Source organism: Centrocercus urophasianus, unplaced genomic scaffold (assembly GCF_019232065.1).
Source record: "Centrocercus urophasianus isolate 14NV4802_14NV808 unplaced genomic scaffold, USGS_Curo_1.0 seq_13, whole genome shotgun sequence".
Taxonomy (NCBI): Eukaryota; Metazoa; Chordata; class Aves; order Galliformes; family Phasianidae; genus Centrocercus; species Centrocercus urophasianus.
Genome location: NW_024884475.1, coordinates 21,141,633 through 21,167,481, shown reverse-complemented (window position 1 = coordinate 21,167,481; position 25,849 = coordinate 21,141,633). Strand labels below are relative to the sequence as shown.

The 25,849-nt window shown below is 40.1% G+C and overlaps 1 protein-coding gene across 2 annotated transcripts in view; it reads left to right on the top strand.

The window, feature by feature from the left end:
- The window catches only part of PDS5A (PDS5 cohesin associated factor A), a 71,623-nt gene extending 55,037 nt beyond the window's left edge, over positions 1-16,586 (top strand). Inside the window, exons 23-33 of one of the 2 annotated variants that reach the window (XM_042811757.1) lie at positions 602-738; positions 1,379-1,502; positions 1,760-1,964; positions 2,556-2,670; positions 4,268-4,400; positions 5,015-5,134; positions 6,345-6,407; positions 10,363-10,508; positions 10,841-10,946; positions 13,288-13,640; positions 15,379-16,586. In XM_042811757.1, the coding sequence (XP_042667691.1) occupies positions 602-738; positions 1,379-1,502; positions 1,760-1,964; positions 2,556-2,670; positions 4,268-4,400; positions 5,015-5,134; positions 6,345-6,407; positions 10,363-10,508; positions 10,841-10,946; positions 13,288-13,640; positions 15,379-15,382 (1,506 nt within the window). In that variant the 3' untranslated portion in view covers positions 15,383-16,586. The other variant, XM_042811758.1, reaches the window with a different exon arrangement.
- Positions 16,587-25,849: the final 9,263 nt, after the last annotated feature.

Below are 25,849 nucleotides of genomic sequence, written 5' to 3'. Positions count from 1 at the left end.
TTTGAAGTTGTGCAGTGAGGAGTTTGATAAATCTCTTTAGAGTGTAGTAAATCTCTTTAATTACTTTTGTATTAGGTGTTTGGGTTTTTTTTAGAAGCACTGTTCTAGGTTTTCTGTCAATTATATAAATACACCATTACAAAATTGGTGGAAACCATGCATTTTGGTGTCTTGGCTGAGTATATTGAATGCTGAGAAAATTAAGACAACCAAAAGTTGCAGTTTTCCTTGTCAGAGATGTTATTAGTCTTTATTGACTGTAAATAAAGTTTATATAAATTGAGATTTTGAATTTTCTTTGTTCTCTTTGATAGGCTATTTACTGTGATTCTAGTTGTGACTGTTTTTAGAAAGGTTTGTGTAGTTGCTTTTATTGTTGATAATGTAGCAGGTATCATAGATGTACTTGTGAGAAAGCACTGAACCACAGCTGATAGTGCCTTTCTCTTTCTGTAAATATTACTGCTTTGTTCTGTTCCTTTTAAAATATATCAACTCTAAGAAGTAGGAGTCTTTGGAAGCTTCTGTTTGATAGAAATGGACTGTAGCACATAACAAGTCTAGAAAGTAAGTTCATTGTTTGTTTGTCCATTTTCGATAGGTGCAAGCAATTAAACTTCTGGTACGCTGGCTGCTGGGTATGAAAAACAACCAGTCAAAATCTGCAAATTCCACACTCCGACTGTTATCAGCTATGCTTGTCAGTGAGGGAGACTTGACAGAACAGAAACGAATCAGGTCAGATTCTGTTACTTTTAGGCTTATAATAACATTATTGTGGAGTTGTGTACTAAAACCAGTAATTTGAATCCTTTTAGAATCTTAACGTGTGAAGGGTAATGTTGGGTAATATTGAATAATAGGAGGTGGATCTGACTGGAGTTTAAAATTTAGGACTGAATGGTGCATATGAAAATATTCTTCATGCTGATTCTTTCTTGCAGTCTACTCATAATATAGCTTAGAACACTGTAGATATCTTGCTAGTAAAAGACATTCCAGAGAGACTTGCAGGAGTTTCTTTGAAAAAAACTGAACAATCACGTTTAATACATTTAAATGTTGGGTAAATTTTGGGTGGAGCATCTTCCAATGTGGGGTTACTTTACACCACATCTCCATTCAGAGGGTAAGGGAAATCTGTAACAAATGAGTTGCTTTGATTCACGTAGTGGTATGCAGACAAGAAAGAGTGCAATAGAGCTGCAGAGCACCTTATTTTCACAAATGTCATTAAGTTAATTTAACAACATGAAGCTGTTGAGCTGGTCAGACTGGGAAGAACCTTGTGTTGTAAATGGTGTTGAAAAAAGGAAGAAATTGTGATACACAAGTAATTTAAGCAGAGTTTTGGGGTTTTTCCCTCCTGTTTGTATAGTAAATCCGATATGTCTCGACTACGATTAGCTGCTGGCAGTGCAATAATGAAGCTTGCACAGGAGCCATGTTACCATGAAATAATTACCCCAGAACAGTTCCAACTCTGTGCGCTTGTCATTAATGTAAGTAACTACTTTTATATTGAAGTGATTCTTAGAGTTCAAAGTCCTTCATCTGAGCTTTTGTTGCTGCTAAATTGATTATTTAATATTGCTCATTGTGGCTTTCGAGAGTTCTTGAAGCTGCAAATACTTATTATACAACACTTGTTGATATTTTTAAAACATGTCACCCCATCATTCCAGTTGGATGTTTTCCATTTTTATTTTGTTCTAACAAAATTGTTACGGTTGCATTCTTATGTTTTACTTTGTTTCAGGATGAGTGCTACCAAGTGAGGCAGATATTTGCTCAGAAACTGCATAAAGCACTTGTGAAATTACTGCTCCCTTTGGAATATATGGCAATCTTTGCTTTGTGTGCCAAAGATCCTGTGAAGGAGAGAAGAGCACATGCCAGACAGTGCTTGCTTAAAAACATCAGTATACGAAGAGAATATATTAAGCAGAATCCTATGGCTAACGGTTAGTGTTTCAGTAAATTTGTGAAGAATACAATGGTTGAATGCTAAATTGGAAGAAGTAACGGTTGAAAGTTAAGCAAATTGCTTTCATAAAGAAATACAAAGTTAATTTGTTTTCTCATTTTTTATATTTATCACATTTAAATCTAAATTTACTTTAGCATTAACCATAAAATACTTTTCTATATATTGCTGAGAAACGTATGTGTAAAGTACAGTACTGTTATTCTGGTAGCTGTTTTGCTTGAAAAATAAAATTTTGTTTTTTGATATGTTAGGTTTTATGATCTCTTCCTGATTTGGGGCCAAATAGTTTCAAAGTAGTAAAACTCATTTATATTTAATGATGGGGCAAACTGGAGGTGTCTCTGCCTATAGCAGGAGGGTCAGAACCAGGTGATCTTAAAGTTCCCTTGCAATCCAAACTATTCTAAAATTCAGAAAATAGAATCTGCAGAAAAAGGAACACAGACTGAAGTTTTATGTTCTGTGTATTTGGAAAAGTAATACTTGAAAATATTCTGTCTTGTGATGCTTGTCTGTATGTATGTATAACAAAGAGATTGGTTATGATTTTTGTTTCTTACTGCAGAAAAATTGCTGTCCTTGCTGCCTGAATATGTGGTACCATATATGATTCATTTACTGGCACATGATCCAGATTTCACAAAACCTCAGGATGTTGATCAGCTTCGTGATGTCAAAGAGTAAGTGGTAAATGATTCTAGAACTATTTTCTGTGCTTAGAAAAAATTGTTAGGAAAATGATCCCTTGTTTTGCAGTATGCTGTTGATAAAACATTAGTTTTGGAAAAGGAGGAAAACTTGAGAAACTGCTTAGCAGTGTATTCTGAAACACCAAATGGTAACCTTTAACCTTTATTAACTGTTTAGGCATCCATCTCTCCACATCACCATTCTTTGTTTTTGATTTTTCTTTTGTATTCATTTTGGATGGAGCTGTAAGCTAACTTGTTTTGGTACCACGAAAGCACATATAATGACATATTACAATATACCTATAATTAGAAAAACAATTATTTGCACAAATGTACATGTCCATATCTTAATTCTTTTTGTACTTTTATCTATGAGAATCCCAGTCTGATTTTTTTTCTTTAGTTGAAGACCTGAATTTGTCCTGATTTCTGAGTTACTTGACTCACACTTGGTCAGAACCTGGAGTTGAGAAAGATTTCTTAACTAATAATCAAGTCTGTTTTGTTTTTTGTTTTTTTGAGGACTTCTTGTTCTTGGCCACACCTGAAAGCACTCCACTGTGTTCTTTACTGTTTTATCCAGAATTGAACAAGTTCTGATTTGCAGTTGTTCCAGTGCAGTACTGTGAGAAGTACTTTGTAGTGCACAGAGTTTTTTGGACATCCCTTGTATGGCTGTCCTTTGTTGCCAGATTTCCTCCCTCATTCTTGTCACAGGCTGGCTGAACTAGCCAGAGAGGACTGCTCCAAAGAAAGAAGTGCTATGTACAGGAATCTTGGCAGGAATGCTTCTCTGAAAAGTTTTCTGAGATAAATCCAAAACATTTTTCTCCTAATGTAATACAACATTTCTTTCAGGACTTCTGAGAGCCACAGTGTTCATTTTGAAGTGTTGACTTAGATGCTTATACACTTGTAGAAGCAGACTGGCAGTGTGTTTTGCAGTTGTCTCCTCAGTTCATCTTGAGTTTTATGTAGCCTAAATATAGTCAAATACAGAAATACATGCTTAGTGAGTTCCTTGTTTGTAATTTGTGATATTTACACTTACAGTGTCTTTTGAGGCTGTCCTGTAGAGTTATGTTTGTTTTTGTTGTTGTTTCTCTCTCAAAAAGGTGTCTTTTCCCTCTGAATTGACATTCCAAAGAAATAATGAAATGCATGCAGAGAATGAACTTTCTTTATGTGACTGTTCTTCTATTGCATCAGCTGTATCTGGCCTATTCACTTGGGATCCTTTAGTATGTCTGTTCCAGTGTTTATGTAGTGTGGGTAACAGTTGAGCAGTTGTATAGTTTGAGCTAGTTTTGTGTGGTCATGATAAATTGTTGGCAGTATGGTACCCATAGCCTGAGATAGTGATTGTAGAATTGCTGGAATTCTTTCTATTCTGAAGCCTAAGACTGAAACAGTTATAATTAAAGGTCTAGACTCTGTTCTCCTCTTTGGATGCTATCTGTTCATGATTTTTTCAAATTGACTTAGTTGCTTAAAGAAAAGCTAGCACAGCTGACTTTTTTTTTTTTCTTCCCAGAGAAGCTGCTGTATAAAAGTTGGAATGTAACTGTGATTTATGGCTTTTTAGGTGCCTGTGGTTCATGCTTGAAGTTTTAATGACAAAGAATGAGAACAATAGCCATGCCTTCATGAAAAAGATGGCAGAGAACATCAAGCTTACACGAGATGCTCAGTCTCCTGATGAGCCAAAGGCCAATGAAGTAAGAAGTGCAGTTCAGATGAGTGTTTGGTGATGGGCTAAGGGTTTCACAAACTACTTGCTGGACAGGACTTACAGGAAATTTAAAAACATTAGCTCAGACATTTAAATTCTTTTAGAGTGTGCTAATTGGAAGCTTTGTATGTGTGCTACCAGTCTCATTCTTTCTGAAACTTGTTGACCTTAGCCAGCACACAGTACCAGAAAAGTTATTAAACAAGATTTGTTAAATATTCCTGTTATTCTGTAGTGCTTATTTTAATTCCAAATATCTGATTTTCCAACATAATTATTTTCTGTTGTTGAGGAAATACTGTAGTATATGGCTGCTGTTAAATATATGTTACCAGCTGAGAAGAGAAACCATTTATGGTGATTCCATCAAGAGCTTCTATTACACAGCTTAGATGTCTGTAGTTTTATTACGTTTTATTAAATAGCGTAATATTAAAAATGAGGAATTCTCTGTTCTAAGAGCCAACAGCATGGTTAATGACATAATTACAAAATATGTCCTTAGTAGTGGTTATTTCACATACAGATTCAATTTGCTAAAGAACTGCATTCTCTACGCAGCAAGTAATTCCTAAAGCATAATTATTTTTTTTTCTTCAGAAACTTTATACAGTATGTGATGTAGCACTGTGTGTAATCAACAGCAAAAGTGCTTTATGCAATGCAGATTCACCAAAGGACCCTGTATTGCCAACCAAATTTTTTACACAACCTGAAAAGGTAAAGTTTTATTAATTTAATTTCCAGGGTAATAAGGGGAAATTCTTTGATTGTTGCAGTTGAGATCATGTCATGGAAAAAGGCATATATTTTTTCCTTAACCATATAGTTGGTATCACCAGGTGTACAATAAGCTAGATGTGTATCAGCTAACATTTGCCAGAAATGTTTGTGACCTGGTGAGAGCTATATGGAGTAAACATCAACATGCTGCAGATATTGCTAGATCATTCTGTTGAATGTACATGTTGAATGTACACTGTAGTACAGTGTTGTACATGTTCTCCTGAATGTATGGGGATATATGTATATTCTGACTGTGTATTTAATTAGAATGCAAAACAGCCAAAAAAGAAAAAAGGAACATTTCTGACCTTCTGTGATGTTTTAGCTTTAATAGCTGGCTATTTTGTTTGATGCCCAAACCAGTCCTCTTATTGCCCAGCAGTAGTCCAAGTGAGTGTATCTCTACTGCCAGCAATAATGCTGATGTTACTTCAGAGACATATTTTTAAAAATGTATGAGTGGACCCATAGTAATTGTCCATACTAGTTTTGATCATACCAAGCAATGCATTTCACATTTTTCACCGTCTGAGACTGTTAACTGCCTTAGCAGAGTCCATTTAAACCAAACACAGTCTGGTTAATTAATTCTGGTTTGAGCTTCCCCTGTGTTGGGAAGCTGGTGTCTGTGATAGGTGCCTGCATTCAGGTGTGGTGTTTTGTCTCTGTAAACTGTAGTCAGAGTGACAAAGTTCACAACTTTCAATTTTTCTAGAGAAGATAGCACTTGTTCTCCTTTAGGGCTTCCCATAAAAAGGTGGAAGTGAAGCAAGAGGGAAATCAATTTTACTTCATTTCAAGTGATCCATGTCATTTAAGAAGAAAAAATGTAAATTCCAGCTCCTCATATGCCACACTGTTAGTAATGCTCTTTCAGATCTCCTCTGAAGCACTAGTGTGACTGATCTTCATTAGGTTTATTCATTATCGATAGAAGGTCGAGGCTCTGGGTAGACTGATCTAGTGAGTGGCAGCCCTGCCCACAGCAGGAGCATTGGAAATAGGTCCTTTTTAACTCAAGCCCCTTTGTGATTCTGAGGTGGCATAGTGCCATCACTCTTGAGAAATCAATCATGTGTAAATGTAAAAACAACAGCAAGATTGAGAGATCGAGTGCTAATTAATTTTTTTTTTTTTTTAATAGGATTTTTCCAATGACCGGAATTACGTTTCAGAAGAGACAAGGGTTCTTCTTTTGACAGGAAAGGTAGTATATTCTGACAAGTTACAATTAATTTGAAGATTATTGTGATTTTAAATGTTCTCCTTAGCTTGATAATAAACCATAAAGAGAATCATGATACTACAAAAAAAATTGTATGAAGAATTTGTATACAGTGATTCATCATTCATTCATTTGAGGGAAGAATGAATGCTTTTAACTCCATATACTACTCAGTGTGGACAAAACACCAAGGTAGTACAGAGGATGGAGAACATAAAGGTAACAGAGGCATAGGTTCTTGATTTTGTCTTTCAGATAGTAACAGGTTTTTTCTTTATTCAAATAACTATGGCATAAAACTATAATTCAGATACTTAATTCTGTGATGTTGCTAGGATTGATTATCGTAGATTTGTTGTCTTACTACTTTCAATATAACTGCTAAAGCTGTTAAATTTAACTATAAATGTCTATATCCATCTGATCATTTTAATTCAGATATAATTTGGCTGACACTCCATGTGGAAGAGAAAATACCTACCATGTCTTTCTTGTGAGGAGGAAAACATAAACAACAGTCTATTCCAGTTTTCTACCAGCCACTCTTTTTTAGGGGGATTCTTTCTTTCTTGGGATTCCTAGGTTGCATTTAAAGTTCGTTGGAATACCTTTTATCACAAAGCTAGCAGGTTGTTTTCTTGAGTTTAGTGAAACAATGTTGGCTGACCTGTAAAAGAACAGTATAAATTAAATCTCTATGTAAATCGTATGTTTTTTTTTTTAATGTTCATGTTCTGTGTTCAGTGAACAGTGAAAGCAGTTCAGGAAACGGTGAAAGAAATTACTTTCTAAATCTTCAGTCAGAGCAGAACTTTGTAGTAATGGTTCATTTTAAGGGTAGAAGCAAGCAATCGCTCCATCAATAGCCATCATCTCAAACTGCTCCTCATGCTGTTTTTTGTTCTTTACAAAAACTCCTGCTATCAGAGCAGTTCATGTGGGTGAGTTCTGCTCAGCTGGCGGAATGCTGTATCTTTCCACTTTATGTTCACACTTCAACACTAGCCTGGATGCTGCTCAGCAAGCTGGTTAAGCTTGTTACGCTGGCAGGAAAATAGGGACGGGGGCATGTAGATAGTTGTGTGCTCATTTAGCAAGTGTTGGCATTATGTTAGGAAGAGAGGAGGCAGGCAGAAGACTACCTTCTGTAAGCTATTCCTTGTTGGATAGCAGTTGGTAGTAGGCTGGTGTTATCTGTTTGCTGTTGTAATTGTTTCACTTTTAATATATATTTGATATATTGATATACAACTAAAGGAGAGTTTGTGGTTAGTTGTATAAATGTAGAACATTTCTCTTTTGATAAAGTATTCAGCAAATGAGGCTACAAAGGTGCCTTACCATAAAATAGCAGGATTTTTGAGTTATGTTTTTTTCTCTTGTACTCTCTTAGAATAGAGTTTTATAGAGAATCAAGAGGGCAGGGTGTCCTGTGTCGAGCTAGCATTGTTTAAGTAATTGTCAGTGTTTTGGGAAAATAAACTTTAATTCCATGCTCTGATAGAATGCAGACACTTGTTTTTCTTACTTTCTTTTCAGAAAACACAGATGTAGAAAGGCACCCCATTAAATCAGGCCAGTGTTTCTACTGGCCTTCTTTTATCCACTGACCAGATTAATATGATCATGCAGTCCTAGCCACTTTATTTTGCATGCTTCCAAGCATATATGATTTCTAATGCAGTGCTAGACTCTGTATCTCTGTCTGTTGGTTTTGATGTCTGTTTATGGTGTTCACAAATTTGTCTGCTCGTGTTTTGAACCTACTGATATTCTGCCTTCACACCCTCTTGATGAGGAAGTACTTTATTTTTTCTCTCAAACATTTTCTGTCTCACCTGAGTTGCACCAAATGCTTCCTGTTTTCTAAAAATACCCAGTATATTGAGCAAATAAAACATGTTACAAGCAGAAATAAATATTGATGCAGCTACTGAATGGTAGTTACTTTGGTAACAGGCTTTTTACAGAGATGTTGCTTTCTGATGGCCAAATGTTATCTAATATCTGTGGTATCCCTCTGTTGCCTCTTCTTCAGCTTCCTTGCATGGAAATTAATTTTTCTTGTGAGAATTGTAGAATCATAGAATAATGATTCTAGAATCATAGAATGCATTAATCTCCAAGGAAACATGAAATTACATTAAGAATATGACATGTTAGTTGAGAGAAGTCAAGGAAGTTTTTTCTTAAGAGATGGGAAAGACTTACAGCTATTCAGCGTGATCAAATCATTCAGCAGCCATAGCAAGATACAAAATACCATCTCTCTATCAGAGTACCACAGCATAGATGGTGTATTAAGAAATTATGACTCAACAGTGTGCCTTGGCAGCTTGAGAAGGCCAACCATACCCTCGGGTACATGAGGCCCAGGCCCAGCACTTGCCAGCCCTGCAAGGGAACAGGTTGTCTCCTTGTGCTCTGTGCTGTGCAGCCTCACCTGGAGCTCTGTACATGTTTAGACACGACAATATAGCAATTACATAGAACTCTTAAGAGGGGTCCTGAAGAAGGGCTACAGAGACAGGGAGGGGTGTAGAGGGCAGAATGTCAAGACTAAGTGGGAGTCTGATAAATGTTTACAAATATCTGAAGGATATGGGTGACGCCAGGCTCTTCTCGGATGTGCACAGCAATAGGACAAGGAGCAGTGGCCTAAAACTTGAACATAGGAAGTTGCATACAAACATGCAGAAGAACTTCTTTACAGTAAGGATGATGGAGCACTAGAACAGGATACCCAGGGAGGTGGTGGAGCCTCCTTCTGTGAAGGTATTCAAGACCCATCTGGATGCCTACCTGTGTGATGTATTGTATGGATCCTGCATTAGCAGGGGGACTGGATTTGGTCTCTTTAGGTCCTTCCAACCTGTGTGATGTTGTGATTCTATGATTTCTGTGATTCTTCACCAGAGGTTGGCCAGGCACTGGCACAGGCTCTCTAGGGAAGTGGTCATACTAACAAGATGCTGGAGTTCAAGAAGCATTTGGGTGATGCTCTTAGAAGTATGGTTTGAATGTTGGGTGGTTTTGTACTGAGCCAGATGTTGGATTCAATGAATCCTTGTGGGTGCCTTCCAACTCAGGATGTTCTGTGATTCTGTACACCTGCTTTCTGTGGAGTAGAAATGTATGTGTTTTCTACTGGTGCAATGAGTCCAATTTTGCATTATATTTTGAAGAGCTTTTTCCCAAAGACTTTTTGCTTTGCAAATATGGGATGTTGCTACATCCTTTTGATCTAGTATTATCCAACATCGTGTTTCTTATTGCTACTTCTTTAAGCACTATCACAGCTGGTGAGGGGTTGGAGCACAAGCCTTCTGGGGAGCGGCTGAAGGAGCTGGGATTGTTCAGTCTGGAGAAGAGGAGGCTCAGGAGAGCTTATTGCTCTATTGGGGAGGTTGTAGTGAGCTGGGGGTCGGCCTCTTCTCTCTTGTGACCAGTGATAGGACTAGAGGGATGCTTCAAGCTGCCCCTGCGGAGATCCAGGCTGGATGTTAGGAAATACTAGTTTCACTCAAAGAGTGGTCAGGCACTGGAATGGGCTGCCCAGGGAGGTGGTGGAGTCACCGACCCTGCAGGTGTTCAAGGAACATTTGGATTTTGTGTTGAGGGACATGGTTTAGTGAGAACTATTGGTGATAGGTGGATGGTTGGACTGGGTGATCTTGTGGGTCTTTTCCGACCTTGGTGATTCTGTGATCGTGTGACTTCAAAGCAGGAAAGAGAACAATTGATGAAGTGCCATTAAATGATGAGAAATAAAACTGTGATAGACTGCTTGTTAATTAAGGATGAGGTCTGTAGCTCTAAACTGATGGCATCATGACCGAGACTGTTAATCCAGAAACAATATTTTTAAATATTCAAGAACATATTTAAAAATGTGTCTGAAAATTCCTGTTTTTAAAATAAAACCATTTTCTTTTAGCCAAAACCAACTGGTGTGTTAGGTACAGTAAACAAACCATTGTCTGCAACTGGAAGGAGACCGTATATTAGAACTACAGGATCAGAGACTGGAAGCAATATCAGTGTGAACTCTGAGCTGAGCTCTTCTGCAGGAAACAGATCAAGGTACAGAAGCATGCATGAAATACGCTGAAATGATCTTGATTATTTATTTATTTGGAACTATTTCATTTTAAAAACTTGTGTATGTTTGTATAAATTGGTTTGAGTGCAGGTGGTCTTTACTTTTCCTCCATATCTTTGCTAGAATTGGCTATTTCTATCTGATAGAATTTCCATCTGAAACACGAGTTAGTTTAGAGTAACAATCATGATGTTTGTGAAAATAATTGCATGACGCTGTGTCTGCCATAAAGGACTTGGCTTAAGAAGTTGCAAACATTTTATTTTCTGTTTTGTGTATCTTGGCTTTATTTTGTCTTCAATTATGCTACCAGGGAACAAAGTTCAGATATATCAGAAACTGGCGTCAGTGAAAACGATGAAAATCCTGTACGAATTATTTCAGTCACACCAGCAAAGACAGAACCTGTGAAAAATAAGGTATGTTTGGGGATTTTGTGGACTGTATCTCTATAATTAGCTTGGAAATGGGCATTAATTCACTATACATCTCTGTGGATGGTCTCAAAGGAATTGATAATGTCAGGTTTAATGTAACTACAGTTTTCTTAGTCCAATGAAACGTCTCTGATTTTCAAAACTATTGTTAATTTTATCCAGAGTAATTTATAGGAGTCATGCTCAAAAATATTACAGAAATTCAGAAAATACTTCCTTTTTTTTTATAGAGCACTAAAAGGTACCCACCTTTATTTTATGTTTTTTGCAGTAACTGAAGATACTGTCTGGTGAATGTCAGGTGGTCCTCTAGAACAAACATGCACTAACTCTATATGTTGTTTAAATTTTGAGAATTTTTAATGCCTTCTTTTTCTTCCATTAGAGAGAGATGACCAGGCCTAAGTAATAATGTTGTTTGTTTGGTTTTTTTTTTAACTTATGAAGCATGTAGCTGCATGAAGAGTTATCAACAGTAAATATTAAGTCCTACACACGGAATGTATTAAACTCAGGCAGTGTACGGGGATCTGCCTAGGACTGCAGGTCTTAAGAAGGCCCTGGGGGACTGTCTCAGTGGGAAACCAGCAGAACTTGTCAGCAGTATGCTTTGGCAGTCATGAGGGCAAACTGGGCCCTGGGTTTGCACCAGTATAACCATCAGACTGTGATTATTCTATTCTATTTGACTTTCTTTTGACCAAACCTGGAATCCTGTGACCTCAGATACTGAAGACAGGAGTCTTGCAGAGAGCCACCAATATATTAAAGTCCTGGAGAAATTGTTATTTGAAGAAAGGTTGAAGGAGTTAGGTCTCTTCATCCTAGAAGAGAGAAGCTATGGCGGGACTTCGTCAGTCTTTCAGTACTGTGAAGCTATTCACAGAGGAGATGGAGGTTTTCTGTTCTTGTTGCTTAAGGGGAAATGCCATTTGGATATAAGCAAAAAAAATCAGGCATTGTGAGGAAAACTAAACACTGGGATAGGTTGCCCAGAAGCATTATGGAATGTCACTTGCTCTTCAAGGATTGGTATGGCAACAAGTAGGGTGACCCGTTCCCAGCAGAAGGTTGGATCAGGTGATTCCCAGAAGTCACTTCCAATCTGAACGAGTCTGTGATTCTAAAATCAATGTAGATTTCTCTCATAATGTGGGGATACATAGATGGCTCATGCTTTGCATATTATAAGAATTTGTATATCTACAGTGACAGTGACTCTTTTAATTAGATGAAATCAGAGTAACAAACATGTTTTGGATTTATATAAATAAAAAGTTTTCATGATCTTGTCAAATAACATCCACATGTTCACAGCAATGAGCTAATGAAGAAAAGTAAAATATACATATTTCAACTGTATTATGCTTCCTTTTTTTTTTTTCTTCTTCTTCTTTTTTTCTGTTTTTAATTCTTCTTTCCCAAAATAGAGCTCTTCTGAAAAGGTTGATAACAGGGAAGGTAGTTATGAAATAGTTCTTCAGATTGTTTTTTAGGTTCTTGAAACGGGACCTTAGCAGAAATTTTTCAGGAGTTGTTTGTAAAGATAGTCTCAAGGCATTTGTAAATGTTGCCTATGCATCTGTAAAACAGGAATGAAGATTATGGACAGTGCAAGACCTATTTAAACATTTATTCAAATGGAAGAATATTTAACAGATAAGTTCTTGGTTCAGGCATAGCACTTTTAAATAGCGAGAAACCTTAATTAGTTGAAATTGCTAAGTCATCCTAGCCATGCTTCTTAAATACTCTGCTCTCTGCATCTCTCTACTAAGTGTTTCACAAGCTATTGTTCAAAGGAAGCTCCAGCATCCAATTTTTGTTTCCATGTGAATTATTTTTTGTGTAGAGACTTGCTTTGACACATTTGTCTTTCACATACAGGCAGCACTTCGTGAAACTGAAACACTTCCATTACTTTGCTCATTTTATTGGGAAGAACATGCAATTAAGCCATACCTATTTAAACATGACAGAATTACCCATGTAAACTTTGTAGATGACCAGATCTTAATCCCTTATAGAGGCAGTGAAGGAGCTTAAGGAGAACTGTTGTTGCAGGCCAAAGCAACTTGCAGTTCATTATATTGACCCTGATTTCTCTGAATTAAGATTTGGAATTGCACACAGTCTAGAAAATTCTTTTTGTTTAGCCCTAAAAATCATCTTTAGTAAAAATTTTTACTAGATCTAAGCCGATTTGATTTATTTTTTAATAAGAACACTTTATTTTATGAACTCATGCTTCTGCCAAACAGAGGTAACAATTTCAGTTTGACTTTGGCAATCTTTCTTCATATCAGTGATTTTTCTTTCCTAGGAAATTAATTCTGATCAGGCTACGCAAGGAAACAGTACTGAACGTGGGAAAAAAAGAACAGCAACAGCATCTGGAACTGAGAATATTCATCAGAAAGCAGAAGAAAATAATGCAGATGAAACAGGACCATCGCTTGCAGCAAAAACCAGGAGAGGGCGTCCACCCAAACCTGAACCTCAGGGTACCACTGCAAAAAATGAGGAAACAAATAAGCCACCTGTCAGGGGAAGAAAAAGGGCAGCAGCCAGTCAAGAAAGTCCAGGAAGTTTAGAGACAGGTAATGCCAAAGCACCAAAACAGCAAGACACAGCAAAAAAGCCAGCAGCAGCACAGAGACAAATTGATCTACAAAGGTAAAAATAAATTAAATTAAAAATAAGTGGGTGGGGTGGGGCTTCTCTGTTTCAAGATAGACTCTTTATTTAGAATTATAACAGAGCACATGTTAAGAGCGCAGCTAAGCCGCAATAATTTACAAACACCATGATCCAACATACGTTATTTTCTGTCATTTCAGTGTACACGCAGTCAGAGAACTGAAGTTGTTCTCTCAGGATGGTATAAATTGTGTTTCCAGTATGTTGCATCCTGGTTCCCCTTACTAGCTTTGCTGTTTAAAAGTACTAAGATTTGAGGTTCTTTCAGTACATTCGTTAATGCTAAGCGTGCAGGAATTTGTGCATTGCTCATTGATGAGAAAGGCTTTAAAAGTGATCATCTTTAATGAATAGAATAAACTGTAATTCTAACTGTAATTATTTTCTCATATGTTGTCTGATGCTTGTTTAACATTAACAAACATTTAATATTACATTTTAAATAAATCAACAGTAGAATTTGAAACCATAATCTGAAAAATAGCTCTCTGATGATAATTTATTTTTCTGTCCTTTAGCATTTAAATGTGTTGATTTATTTCCAATGTAAACAAACAAATAAGCATAAATGTGCTGGTTCTGATACAGTGGTAATTTTAATGAAAATGTGGCAAAAGCCGTAGAGCAATAAGGGTAAGGTCAGCAAACCAGCATACTGAAAGAAAGCTCAACCTTAGGGAGGTGTGAATAATTGGGATGGTTTCTTTCTAGAGATTTTGTCAAATTGAAGATCTTGAAGAGAATCTTGGTCAAAAAGAATTACCCTTTTCTTCTCACAAGATTCATATACTAGTGAATTGTTCAGTCTCTCAAGAGAACAGTATTTGTGTTCTGCCTCGCAATGCTTGCTTTATATGTCAGTTTTGTTTAAGTCTTCATAAAAATACTGCTCCACCAATAGTCTTAAGTGAACCAGCTCTGTCAAGATTTCTTGTTTGAAATATGCAATACATCTTTTCTTGGAAAAAATACCAAAACAGTGTTAACGTTTTTCAGAAGCCAGGTGCTTGGAAGTGATGGAGATTCACTGTTGGAGATAGACTCAAGTCCAGGATATTCCCAGAGTGCAATGGATCTTTTTAAAGCCTGTGAGAGCAGCCAGGAAGACACTGAGGATACAGAGATAGCAGAGGGAGGCTTCCTTAAGGTGTAGCAGGCATCTTATGTAGGCCAATTCTATGGTTTTTATTGCAGTTTATACAGTAAGGAATCAAAGAAATGTCTTCTTTTTCTAGAAGAACTTATGTAAAGCCAGCTACATGTGATAGCTTTTCTGCTTTTAAGTCAAACTGTACGAGGTAGTGTAAAAATTTGAAAAACCTTTGATTTGCTTCTAAGTAAAGCTATTTTTATAATTCTAGGTATTTAAATACAGTAAAACAAGCTGTTATTATACTGTGGTTTCAGTGAAAGCTCCAAATAAATGTATTTCTGTTTATGCTGAGAAAGCGTAATTCAGTTATGGAGTGATCATCATTGGACTTGTTTATTTTCAAGTTAATCAGAAAGCTGTGATATACAGTAAGGAAATTCAGCTGTGTTGAGGTAATGAAATAACAGCTAAGATACAAGCTAGAGTTGGAAGACTCAGCATCTAAAGGAAGAGTGTATGAGCTAACACCTGGATGTTATGGACAGCGTTTGATGCAGAATTAGCTGTAATCTCCTTGTCCTTAAAATTAACCTTTTATTTCCTTTTCTCCCCCCACAAAAGGTAAAAAGAAAACTCACTCGAAAAGGGAGGAAATGAAGGCCAAATAAAGGCATGCTCCAAGCTTCTGCAAAAACTAGGATTCAGAAATTTCCTGTACAGGAACTGAAATTACTTCAAAAAACACACAGCTTTCAGCTCTGAAAACAGAAGGAAAACTATGCTTCCCTTCCACGTGAAATTAATCCTTCTCAATGGAAATGTAAAGCAGAAACTCTTGAGAAAGAGGCTAAAAGCATCTGTACTTATTTCCCCAGAGACTTTTTTTATGAAAAGTCAATAATTAAGCAAATTGCTTAACACTTGGTTCCAGTTCCTGCATTCTGGAGTTTAAAAGTGTATTTACACCATTAATTTTCATGCTGCATTTTTGTTTTTTTTAAAGGAAGTCAGAGGGAGGTCCTTACACTGACACTGAAAATTCGCGATCCTAGAGCCAGGTATTCCCATGTTTCACAGAAAGGTAGAAGTCTACTGAATGGATTTTAAATAAGACTAGAGGAAAAAAAAATCACACAAAAAAAAGTTTTTTGCTTTACTTTTGGAGACTGTTTTATGTATAATTCTTTCTGCCTGCCTACTTTTCTGCAAAAGTAAGATGTACAGATTTCAGTTCCCTGCTATGAAAAGTCATGTGGTGGCAATTTTATAAATGTTGCTTTCTGATTTTTATCAGAGTGGGAAAGTAATCACTTAAAATTATTAATTCGCAAGTAGACATTTCATTTTTTAATTTTCCCTCCATTTTAGTTTAATATAATTTGCAATAAATGTACATATTGATGTTTGTTTTATAAAAACATATATCACTTTTAAGTGTTTTTACTCCTGCGGTTCTGTTGGAATATTCTGAATTTTAAAGGAGTAAAGACAGTCCAGCATTTGATTTTATAATGTTTGTCACCAGATTTTTATTATTGATGTAAAGAAAAAAAAAATCAATTTTTAAAAATAGTTGGACTTTGGCAGCTTTGTAAGGAAAGTTGGAAATGTTTAGGATTGCTCTCAATTTTAAGCATCGTGCTGATTGGAAGTAAGTCTGTTTTGCATTTTGTCTTCCTGTTCAGGCTCATTTTTAATGTTTATTTTAGAAGATTGTTGCATCAATATTACGTTTCCTGGCATTGTTCAGCATAGATAAAAGTGTACACTTTTATGTACACATGATCATATTTAAGTTTGTTGCATAAAATAAACGCTTCTAGGTGTCACATGGCAGTCTTTTTTCTTTCCCCCCCCCCCGGGGGGGTTTTGGTTTTTAATTTCTCTCTCAAAAAAAACTGTATCTCTGCATGGTCTTAGGTGTTCATAGAAATTAGCATATAAGCTGTAAAGCAGAGAGCTTCATGTAGTGTAAAAGGTTTGTGTTGAGGTGAAATTATGGCGGACAACTGCTGAAGTTGTATGGTGAGAAGGGGGTTGCTCTGCAGAATGACTGCAAGCAGTTCATTTTGCTCCTCTGTGCCTCACTGCTTCTTTTGCAAACCATTCTGCAATCCCCTGCTGGCCCTGTAGGGGAGCTGGGTGCTGTTGTCTGAAGCTGAGGATTACTCCCTGTCCTGGGATGGATGCAGTGTGGTTGCATACTGATAACAAGCACTGAGTCTCCCTTATCAAGCATTTATTTGGTGTCACAGTGTATTTTTGCTCTGTTACAGAGAAAACGTGCTCTGCTTTGCAAGTATGTGCAACTTCTCCTAGGACTGTCTGAAAGTGTTTGACTTGAAGTGTTTTAGACGCTCTCATTGAGAGGGATGTGAAAAGCATTTAATCACACATCGATCCATCAGGGTTTTGATTTCTGTAACTGAGATACTTCCACAAATTTGATTCACTGATCATAACACAGTTGGTTTGGGTTTTTGTGCTCTGGTCAAATGCTTCCCTCATGGAGTTGATGTGCTCTGCTGGTTTAAAACAATTTCTAAACCATTTAGACAGAAGTTTGTAGGTGCTACCAAGAAGGGAACTCTCTTAAAAATGAGCTCTGATATTTAGTGATGTGCCTTTAAAAACTATGTGAAAAGTCTTGGCAAACTGTGCAAATATTTAATTCTGAATTGTTTCAAAAAATTATTTTGGGAGGCAAGTTTAGTTTTTATATAGGTCAGTTTTTAATCAGTTTAATTGTCAAGTCACCCAAGGGATCCTCATAGAGCTCTAGAGGCTAGACAGTGTTTGTGGAGGTTATATGATTCAGTGCCATGCTCTGAGCAGGGCTTTTTTTTTTCCTTTTTTTTTTTTCTTCCAGTTTTCTTTTTATACTTAGTTTCTTCAGTTTTCTTTAAATGGACATTTGAATTACTTCTGTATGTCGACTACCAGTATAGCTAAGGAAAATGAACACTCCATGCTGCAAATTAGGCTGTGCAGAGATGCATACCAACTGTAGGAAAAGGTCCCCTGGTTTGCTGGCACCGTAGACCAGCTTACATGCACAATTTCTCTGCCTGACTCCAGCTATCACTGACCAAAGTGCTGAGAGCACATGTGGCAAAATTCAGTTACTCCAGGGGTGAGCATTAGCCTTTATACCAAAAACAGGGAAGCACAGGCATCATTTTTATCCATACGTGATGTTATATGTAATTTTATCCATACGTGTGTGCACTGCCAGTTCTCTTTTTGAGGATAGAACAAGTAATAAATCTGTTGATCAGTTTAGAGCTGTGGAATTGAAGACAAGTTACTGCAAGGGAGGAGATGCTTATTTTGTAGTTGACCTTATGCGAGCTCTGAAATAGCAGTGGGGATTGTCTCTGGTAATGAGAGAACTGATGCTCAGAGGTTTCCACCTTTTATTCTGTGATAAAGAATAAAAGAAAGCCCAGTTAAAACCCGGTGTTTGTGGATGGGGTTGAGGTTTCTCATTCAGATCCATAGTTAGCTCTAAGTTACCATCTTTCAAGTTCCCATTTTCATAAAACTGTGACTCGGTTTCTTAGCAGACGTGCATTTGTCTCTGCTTCTCTGATTCTGAGGCTGTTTGGCTCTTAAAACAAAAGGAGAGGAAGGCTGTTCTGGGAGCATCCTTTGTAAAGTAGTACATGAAACCTGAACCGCCCTGCAAAATTTAATCTGAATAATTGTTATAAACAAGGTAGTATTTCTAGAGCAATTGGTGTGTCTTAAACAGGAAGGATAATATGCATTATTCATCTTTTCTGCATATGCTAAGTAACAACAAAAATACCTTTCTTGAAATGTTTTTCCAGCCAGTAGATGGTTATCTCACATTAATGGACCAAGTTCAACACTAGTTAACGTGAAACTCAGTAGCCAGTCTGATAGCTCTCATAGCTGAACTGTCTTGTCTGAAGTTCCAGAAAGATTTGGGTTCACTAAGTAAGTACCCAAGAAATTGTTTCTTTAAGAAATCAACTGTGCTGATCCTAGTCCAGTTGCATGTGTGCTCCATGGCTGTGTTTTTGGCAGTAATAAGTTTGTTTGTTTGTGTGCAGAAATCAAGACACAAATCATGCTCGAGGAAATAGCCCAAACCAAAGAAGTTGGACTGTAAAGTCTGCTTGCAAGCCAGGCTCCAGGTGTGCATAGCTGATAACTAAACATCATTCAGAGTAGCTGGTGTCAGCGCGAGGAATTGTCTCGGTGCAACAACAGGTAGGCACAGAGAATAGCAAGGTGTTAAACAGCAGTTGAAGTTCTGTAAGCAGCACCTGCTGTGTCCCTCCAGCATCAGAAACACGACCCATCCTTCCCTCAGTACCTCGCCTTACTTTCTATAGTTCCAAAGGAGCTAATGAAGTTTTAGGCTACCATAGCAGCTTGTAGAGAAAGAAATAAGTGATCTGATGGGACCGTAGGAAGAGGTCAGCTCACACTTGTTCAGGTTCAAACCCTTTGCTCAGGTTACAGAAGCAGAAGAAGCACGCACACTCCCCCCATTACCTGGTAGAAGCAGCTACACCTGAACTCAGCGATGTCTCATTTGCCTAAAGACAAACAATGTGATCGTGTTCCTCAGAGCTTTGGTGTCGCTCAGGGATGTTTGACACAAGCTGTACTTATGCTACAAAGTTACAGAATTACTGTCTGCACCAAACAGTATACAGTCATTGTAAGGCTGCCCTGGTAGAAGCCTTCCTGTTTTACCTGATGGAAAGGTCTTCCTAACCCACAACAAAGTATCTTCTCTGTTTCTACTTTGCAAGTGTGATGACAAGCTTTTGTCAGGGAACAGCATATCTCTGCAGTGGCTGGGTGTTGTCAGTTAGGGGGAAGAGTCAGGACTTGCTGTGACCCTTTAACTTTGATAAGAGCCATTCAATTTTCAGCCTGGTGGGTTTACCACCAGCTGCACAATCAGATCCATGGTCAGTAGAGCTGAGACATCCGTGGGCAGCACAGATGGTCGGCGCAGCTGGGTCCTTGAGGAGTGGGAGCATCGGGAGGCGCGTCTGCTCTTCAGAGGAAGCGCGGTGGTTATTGGAGCTGATTTGTAACTTGCCGAGAAGTCATGCTGGTGATGGGGTAGTCAACAGCAAGTCAGCTGAGGTAAGAAGCTCAACCAGGTAGCTCTGCATACATGCAGTGTCCCACACCCACGACCAGACTATTATTTCAACAGCCACGAGAGCTCAGATGTGTGTTCATAGCCACAAGAGTTCAGATGTGTGTTCATACAGCTGCAAGGCAGGCAAGCTCTAGAACAAGAAATACACGTTTTACTCCTTAAGTTCAGTCATTAAACTCATCTGTTTGCCCTGGAAGCTGAGATTGATGTATCTTGGCCCTGATTCACCAAAGCTTGGGAAGCAAAAGCTGGCCTATGATTATTGCAGTCTCAGACATGAGCTGAGCTGCTTTGGTGTTAGGTCTGAGTGCTGCACAGCAGTAGATTATCGCCGTCTATTCTAGAATAATTTGAGTTCTTTCTTTGGTGCAGCATAGGGGTAGCAACCACTGTCTGCAAGAAAGCTGGGATGTTGAGGATATTTTGGGGTAGCACTGGTGTCTCTGAGAAAAGGTGTCTGATTTCAGCATGTTCCAGCCTTCTGCTTGGGTGAGGTTTCTCTTACACGTAGTTGCTGCATAAAGCTCTTTGCTTCTCTTACTCAAAGCCTCTAATGTAATGTCAGACAGACTTCCACATGTGTGTGCTGTTCATCACATTAACAGTTGGAATTTCTCCTGTTGATGTTTTTCCTATGCACATCTGAAAATCTGATGTCTTTACTGCTTTTATTTTGAAACTACGATACAGTTTTCAGCCATTTTGATACAAATATTCCTTTTTTTTCTTTTTTTTCCCTAAAACTTAATTTGTCACACCAGTGGTTTCCACAGGCTTAACTGGATGTTGCAAGGACACGCTTCATTTCACTTTGTAATATTCCTAGTCTGAGGCAGGGGTTTGGAGACTGATCTTGAGATGACTGAGTTATTCTAGGCTGGTGGTGATACTTCCTCATGGTACAACAGCATTCATGTTGGATTTCTAAGGTGTTTTTCCAGAAACCAGAGGCGAGGTGGCATTCATGTGATAGGTTTTGCTTGATTTAGACTGGAAAAGTGCAAGTAAATCCCAGGCTCCAAACTGTGTGTGTTCCTCCCAGCTATGAGGAAGTCCTGCCTCCTGTCCTTTGCTGTCATTTGGAGCATGGATCTATCCCAGCTCAAGTAGGTGGTTCTGGCTGCTCTTAGAGAACCGCGAGTACTTCATGGCTCTGGGGCTCCATCATATCTCTCTGTATAAACGCCTGATAGAAGGTAGAGAACTGGTGTCAGACTCTTCTCAGTGAGCACACAAGAGGCAGTCATGGTTTCTCTCTTACATGTAGTTGCTGCAAAGAAACAAGGAATTTTGTTCAAATGCTTTTAAAAGATAAATAATAATAATCTTTATAATGCAGCAACGGAGCACTGGCTTGGGCTGCTCAGAGGCCGTGGGCTCTCCTCCTTGGAGATCTTCAAAAGCCACCTGGCCATGGGCCTGGGCACCCGCTCTGGTGTCCTGGATGGGTCTGGGCCAGAGGGACCCACAGGTCCCTGCCAGCCTCAGCCGTGCTGTGCTCCTGTGATGTCAGCACTGGGCTCTGAGTCCTTTGAAATGATGGCAGCTCACTCCAGGCAGCATTACATGATTTTCTGATTGCACACCTCCAAGCAGGCGCCTTTCCCATTTGTTTTCTCTTCCTGCTGACCCTGTCTGGTTGGTTTTTTTTGCTCATCACACGAATTCGTAATTTCACTTGTTTTTCAAAACCAGTACGATGTGTGGCAGTAACGTCAGGGGCTTTTTTTGTATAATCTCTTTCAACCTTCAGCCACCAACCATTTGAATGCACTGACACAGCAGATACTACGAAAATCCTTTTAAGTAGGATAAGGGAGGTGGCTTTGACCTCCCTTTGAAATATATATGTATGTATATATAAAAACAATCTGTTGATTACAGTTCAGACTCACGGCAGCTTTCTTGATGTCCAAACAGTTGCAAGTGCAGAGACTCCCAGAGCTGGGGGAGGAGTGCAGAGCTGAAATGATGGCTTCTGCTGCAGCCTGGCGTGAGCGATTCTGCAGGGCTGTGCAGCAAGCAGGGCCAGGGCCAGCAGCAGGGAGGCCAGGCACATGTGTGGCTGTAGGCTCGGAAGGAAATTGCCCCTGTCCACACCACGGGGTCACTGTTCCTAGAAAGATGAACTGACCAGCAGGCGCCGTTACAAATTCTAGATCTGGGACAGAAGCTCAGCACAGCTGAGGCTGGCAGGGACCTCTGTGTCCCTCCAGCCCAGCCGCAGCTCCAGCAGGGACACCAGAGCAGGTGCCCAGGCTCATGGCCAGGCAGCTTCTGAAGATCTCCGAGGAGAAGACACCGCAGCTTCCGGGCAGTCTGTGCCAGAGCTGTCACCCACACAGCACAGAAGTGCTCCTGGTGTTCAGAGGGAACCTCCTGTGCTACATTTTGTGTCTCTTGCCCGTTGCCCTGGTACTGCACACCACTAAAAAGAACCTGGCTTCCTGCTCTTTGCACCTTCCCTTCAGGCATTTATGCATATTAATGAGATCCCCCTGAGCCTCTTCCAGGCTGAACAGTCCCGCTCTTTACCTCTCCTCCCAGAAGAGGAGCTCCAGGCCCTTTATTAGACCCTTTCTGTCATATCCAGGCTGCTCAAGCTGTGCAGCATAGCACTGGACCAAGCACATCGGAGACACCTCACTGGAGCTGAGCAGAAGGGAAGGACCACTTCCCTTCCCCTGCTGGCAGCGCTGTGTCTGACACAGGCCAGGATGCCACTTGTCAGCAGCAAGGACATGTTACTGAGTCATGCTCAGGTTGGTGGCCACCAGGACCCCAGGTCCATTTCTAGGGAGCTGCTACCAGCTGGGTGCCCCCAGCATGTCCTGCTGCTGTGCCTCCTTATGTGCAGCACTGTGGGTTTCTCCTTGCTGAACAGTCACAGCTGAGGACTGTTCCCAAGTGGGAAGAGTGACAAATGATCAGTCTGAGAAACAACACTTTCCCTGTTTGTTCTTAAGAGCCATTTGGCTTTTTCTACCTCTGCACCATCTGACTTGGAGAACTGTCAGTACTTACTTTGTTCGGACATGTCTGCTTCTAAGTAGCTCTCTCTTCTGACAAGTGTGGCCTGCAGTTTGCTCCTGGGGTTTTGATGTGGTTCAGGCCAGTTAGGGACTTGAATGTGGGAGATTGCTATAAAGGGCAATGTGCATGACAAGCAGGAGCGCATCCCCAGGCCCAGCCCAGCTGTAATGTGCCTCTGGAACATTCATACACACGCTTCATTTCACAGTCTTTGTCCCTTTAATGGTGAAAGCCATAAACAAGTCTTCATTCCATTGAAGCTGACAACTTTGGCTCATTCAAATCACTTTGGACACAGGTAAGACGCATCTCAGCCATTCCACCTTCCTGCAACGACTTGAAGGTGCACCAGGAGTGCTCTTGCCCTGCTCCACACCCAGGGTTTGCTCTTTAGCCTCGGGGCTGGAAGAAGTATGGTAGTGGTGGCATTTCCAGTGCTTTTTCTTTGCTGAGAAAGAAATACATACCGTGAGCCCTGTGAAATGGAGCTGACCAGCTCTAGGTCTGCTTCCAGAAACAAAATTCTCCAAGCCTGACTGGCAATTCTGTGTTGAGCTGTTGCTGGTGAGGGGCTGCTGTTCCACTGGGGCTGTGTCAGGGTAGGTTAGGTTCCTGAGGCAGGCAGGGCTGTGCCCACAGGTGGGTATCATGGCTGCAGAGCCTCCCCAACCTCTCCAGCAGGCTCAGCAGGACTGCTGCAGCTCACTGCCTCGCTCCCCTTTAACACACTGCAGTAATGCCTCTCCCAGCCCAGCAGCAAAGAGAGCAGCTGCTCTGGCAGTAATGCAGGGAGGAAGGGACCTGGGCAGGGCAAACGAGGTGCTTGCCAGCATCATCCTCCTGCCCCACTGTAAGTGGATTGCACTGTGAGCCACTTCTCCCCCTTCACCACCATAGCTCTCAATTTTCCCTCACAATTCCAGCTGCTCTTCATTTGTTCTTCATTTGGCTAAAACCCACCTAAAATCCTCACGTATTTCACCACAAAGCAGCTACCGAGTGAAACAATGTAATTTATTTGACATTACACCAGACATGGGTGCTCCAGCCCCAAACTTGGCCTTAAAACAATTTTAAATCCTGGACTTGCTGCACAGGCATTACCAGAGTTACCCAGCTGAGGGCTAAAATTTGCCAGCGTTACAGCTGCCGAAACACAGTTAAATACAGGAGAACTGAACCAAACAGCTGTGATCACGATCAAAGCCTCGCTTCATGGTCACACCATCCCTGCAGAGCAACGCCACGCGGTGCACAGCCCGCTGACCCAGCTCCAGGCTGTATTTCAAGTATCCTCTGTCAGCTCCCACTGAGCAGAAGGCAGCTTTCAGACCACCCTGTTCCGTTCAGCAACCACTGACCCAAACCCCGCAGCCTCTGCCCGAGCCCTCCCGCAGCTGCAGGACAGCACTGGGAGCTCAGCAAGAGCCATCACCTCCCTGCAGCGAAGTGCCGCAGTCCACGCAGCACACCGTGCTTGGAAATGCACAGCTACGAGATCAGCGGCAGCGGGAAACAAAGGCTGCTTCCTCTCTTTCTTCACACACAGCCTACACCACTTTTTCTCAAGGAGACACCGCGTGTGCTCCGTGAGGCAGCCTTAGCCAAAACCACGCTTTCGCTACACAGATTAAATTTGCACCATTTCTCCCTTTTCCACGAGCATTAGGACAGAGCCCAGCTGCTCTCACTGCTGACACAGAGGCAGTGCACTGGGGAACACGAGAACCATCTGAAATACCAGAAATAAAATGAAAACTGCTTTCAGGGAAACATGCATTTATTAAGCATTCCCAGTGAAAAGAAATCAACATCTTTTCAAATGTGTGTTTATTTAAAAAATCATTTGTGTACAAAAGTGTTTGTGTTTTTATTTTCAAGACAAAAAACACTGATGCTGCATCCCAGCCCCCCCACTCCATTACAGGCAGGCTGATGCACAGGAGCCCACCTCCTACCAAGCTTTTATCAGACTTTTTAATATATTTTTTAGGGTTTTAAGTTTTTTTGTTTTTTGTTTTTTTGGTTTTTTTTTTTTGTTTTTTTGTTTTTTAAGAAAAGTCAGAATTTCAGATGGAAAAGTGAAAAGCAGGGTTCTTCCACAGCTGACATCAGCGTTATGAGGGCAGCCTGCTCCAGCCACCCCCCAGCACCAGCAGTGGGCAGATACAGCATTTTCACAGTACATTTCCTCAGCTGTTGAGTCACGTCTCCCAGCTGACACCAGCAAGGAGAGGCTCAGCGCCACAAGCAGCCGGCCAGAGTTTGATGCCTACAAAGCAGGTAACAGCAGAGAAGGAACATCACAGTACAGGGCAAACGAGTTCTAAGATTTTGCTGAATGAGAGCAGATCTGAAAAGATGAGTTGCTAACTCCAGGGCACTGCAGCTGGAACAACCGAGCAAGAAGCAAAATGCATTGAGGACAGCTGGGCTGATGTGGCTACAGCTGAACCAGCGGAGGATGCAGCACCAGCAGAAGAGCGAGCTGTGTGCAGCCACTGATGGCTTCAGAATAGATCAGAAAATGAGCAAGAGGGAAGAAACAGCTGCTTCTTCACCTAGCCATAGGAGAAGGCTCTGACTAGAAAATGAGGAGAATTCATAGCAAACCACCTGCACGGCCTTCCCAGGCAAAGCCCGAGGCACTCGGTGAGCACCATGGCTTCCTGCTGCAGCTGAACAATGCAATGGATGGCACGATGAAGGGCGTTCTCAGCTCATCAAGTCCTACGAGCGCAGCACAAGTGAGCAGCTAGATGTTTGGATCAACTTCTGCCATCAACAAATAGGGCAGGACAGAACACCTGACCTTCTTGAGGCTGCATACAAGCAGACACGAAACCAAACTAGCACTGCTCAGGTGGTTATCCTTTTCCCCTTTGGGCAAGCCTCCAACACTAAGCC